The sequence below is a fragment of the Austrofundulus limnaeus genome, unplaced genomic scaffold (assembly GCF_001266775.1).
Source record: "Austrofundulus limnaeus strain Quisiro unplaced genomic scaffold, Austrofundulus_limnaeus-1.0 Scaffold52, whole genome shotgun sequence".
Taxonomy (NCBI): Eukaryota; Metazoa; Chordata; class Actinopteri; order Cyprinodontiformes; family Rivulidae; genus Austrofundulus; species Austrofundulus limnaeus.
The window spans coordinates 1897688-1900580 of record NW_013952454.1 but is presented as its reverse complement, the minus strand read 5'-3'; the positions used below and the strand labels follow the sequence as shown (position 1 = coordinate 1900580).

General features: G+C 42.6%; 1 protein-coding gene across 4 annotated transcripts in view; it reads left to right on the top strand.

The window, feature by feature from the left end:
• Nucleotides 1–2893, top strand: part of pals2a (protein associated with LIN7 2, MAGUK p55 family member a) — a 15590-nt gene that overhangs the window by 10488 nt on the left and 2209 nt on the right. For 3 of the 4 annotated variants that reach the window (XM_014008771.1, XM_014008774.1, XM_014008770.1), the window contains 5 exons: nt 389–520; nt 1212–1314; nt 1411–1482; nt 1566–1730; nt 1805–2007. In XM_014008771.1, the coding sequence (XP_013864225.1) occupies nt 389–520; nt 1212–1314; nt 1411–1482; nt 1566–1730; nt 1805–2007 (675 nt within the window). The remainder of the gene's footprint in view (nt 1–388; nt 521–1211; nt 1315–1410; nt 1483–1565; nt 1731–1804; nt 2008–2893) is intronic. The other variant, XM_014008773.1, reaches the window with a different exon arrangement.

Here is a 2893-nt window from a genome sequence, read left to right as displayed (position 1 = left end):
CCTCAGTTTAGCTTGTTTGTCGCGCTAGCGCCGAGCTAATACTTACAAGGCAATATAGCGTCGGGGCTAAAGCTAACAGGCTTAGCTGAGGTTCTTCCATGAAGCAGCTCTGTTGTCCTCCATCCATATTTTCAGTTCCAGGCATTTGAACTCTAAATTTAATCTTGTGGACCTTTTACAGTTTTCTAAAAATATCTGTATTTGTGTACACTTCCTCAAATATTAAATTCTAGCTGAGTTGTTTGACATTAACAGAGTCTTATTAGATCCTTTTAGCTCAGAAACAGTTTTTGRCTCTTTTGTTTTTCATCATTTTTTATGTCTTGTGAATTTATTTGTGACTCGTGTAATTTTATTTTGCTTTGTTAATAYCTTTTTTAAATTCCAGGTTTATTTGAAGCCATACTTCAGCTACAATCCTGCCTCTGACAACCTGATCCCCTGTAAAGAGGCGGGGCTGGCCTTCTCCAAAGGAGACATACTTCATGTCGTCAACAAGGAGGACCCCAACTGGTGGCAGGTGAGCCGTCAGGAGGAACCTGAAAATAAAGGCCCGGTTCACGTTTAGTACAGAAGCTGCATGTAGAAGCTGGTGGCTGTGAGACGTGTCGTTTAGAAACTGAGAATCCAGAAACTTTTTTTTCTTTTAAAGAGAACTCTGACTAGTTGTAACATTAGATATTATTTGATAAACATGAGCTAATGGTTTTAGCTCAGGAGCTCTCTCTCTCTCTAAAAATATTATAAACCAACAATTTTTAAGTAATTAGATGCATTCACGTGTCTAAAACTACTTTTAGTAGAACAGAGAAATAACATGCTAAGGCCAACATGGAAAGTAGTCTAGTAACTTTAATCTCATAACATTCCGACTTCAATCTTGTAATATTACAACTTTATTCTTATATTATGACTTTAATCTCATATTACAACTTTATTCTCATAATATTACGGCTTTATTCTCGTAATATTACACCTTTATTCTCATAATTTAAAAAAATAAAATAAAACTCTTGTATGGCCCTAGTTCTCCGTGGTAATATAAAATYCTACTCAGTGAGAATTCTTTTCCATCTGCTCTTTATTGGAGCTCAGATGTGATGCATGTTTAGTTTTATCATATGAACAAAGCCAAAGAGTGCTTCAGCCTGTCGATAAGGTAGAAGAATCTGTTGGTTTAAAGTTGTTTAACTGCTTTATTCTCCATAAAGGCACGTAAAGTCGTTGGTGGAGCCACTGGCCTCRTTCCCAGTCAGTTCTTGGAGGAGAAGAGGAAAGCTTTTGTGAGGAGAGACTGGGACGCTGTTGATTCAGGTCAGCACAACAAACCAGTCCCTGATGGTTTCTTTCCACTCAGAAGGAGCTGAAGCCCTCTGGCACYGTGATGTTCTGACATGTTGTTTGTCTCAGGTATGCTCTGTGGGTCGCTGACAGCGAAGAAGAAGAAGAAAAAAATGATGTACCTCACAGCTAAAAACGCAGGTGTGCCTCCATGTTTGTGTTGAATTATTATCTGGTGTTTTGTAACGATGAAACGTTCTCATCCAGCTGTGTGTTGCCTCCAGCAGAGTTTGATCGTTATGAGCTGCAGATCTACGAGGAAGTAGCCAGGATGCCCCCGTTTCAGAGGAAAACGCTGGTTCTGATCGGAGCCCAGGGAGTCGGCAGGAGGAGCCTGAAGAACCGACTCATCGTCATGAACCCTCTGAGATACGGAACCACCGTCCCATGTGAGTGCACGACRCGGGGGAAATATCCGACGTTGTTCCTCGACGACGTGTCTCATTGACGTTTATCACTCCAGTTACGTCCCGCCGTCCCAGAGAAGAGGAGAAGGACGGCCAGAACTACTGTTTCGTGACACGAGAAGAGATGGAGAGGGACGTCAAGGAGAGCCGATACCTGGAGCACGGCGAGTACGACGGGAACCTCTACGGCACCAAGATCGACTCCATCCACGAGGTGGTGGCGACCAGCCGGACCTGCATCCTGGACGTCAACCCCCAGGTGGGTCTGAGGGGAAACACTTTGTCTCTGTTCACACTGCAGGTCTTAATGCTCATCACATTTTAAATACAGCCTCCATCAGACTCCAGTGTGAACGCTACACAGTACTGATGTGATGCATGCGCAGTAAAGACATGCCGTCTCATTCAGACAGCTGTTTGTTTACAGAGTTAGCATGGATGCTACTTTTAGCACGTTGAATCTGAAGTTATTTAATCAGAGCCGATTACAGTTATCTGACCTGCTTGTTTAGTTCAGTGTTTATATCTGAACCTGCCTCTGACTGGATGCTCCGGTGAAGCTTTTTATTTTTGAACGAAATAACGAGCTGGAAATAACTGAGCAACTTTAGGATCGATACGCTCCTCGACCCAGGCTGGACGTTACTATCTGCATGGAAAATTAAAAGTAAAAAGACAAAAAGCTGGACTTGTGTTTTGGAGCTGTAAACACATGGAGATTTAAACGGCGTGATAAAAAGTCAGATGGAATGTGAGATGAGTGTTCACACTGTAGTCACTCCAATTTAAAACCACACACTTAAACGGCTTGGGTCAGATTTGAAAAAATCGGATTTGTTGCGTTCAGACTGTCATAAAAAAATAGGATTTGTGTTGCATTTGCCTGCAGTGTGAATGTAGCCTTTGAGCGTGCGGAGCCGTTACGCTGCTGTTGTGACTAGGCCTGGGTTAAAAATCAAATAAGTCATGAGATCGATTTTCCCCATTGGTGTTGTGTGCAATGAAGCTGTGCGTTTCCAAGTTGTGTGTCACTCCTGGTTTGCCGTAGATTTACATCCAGTTGACGGTCAGTGCTAACGTTAGCTCCTGACAACAAGTTGTCTGGGGCAAAACAAAAGAAACAAAGGAGTCACAAACATTACAGC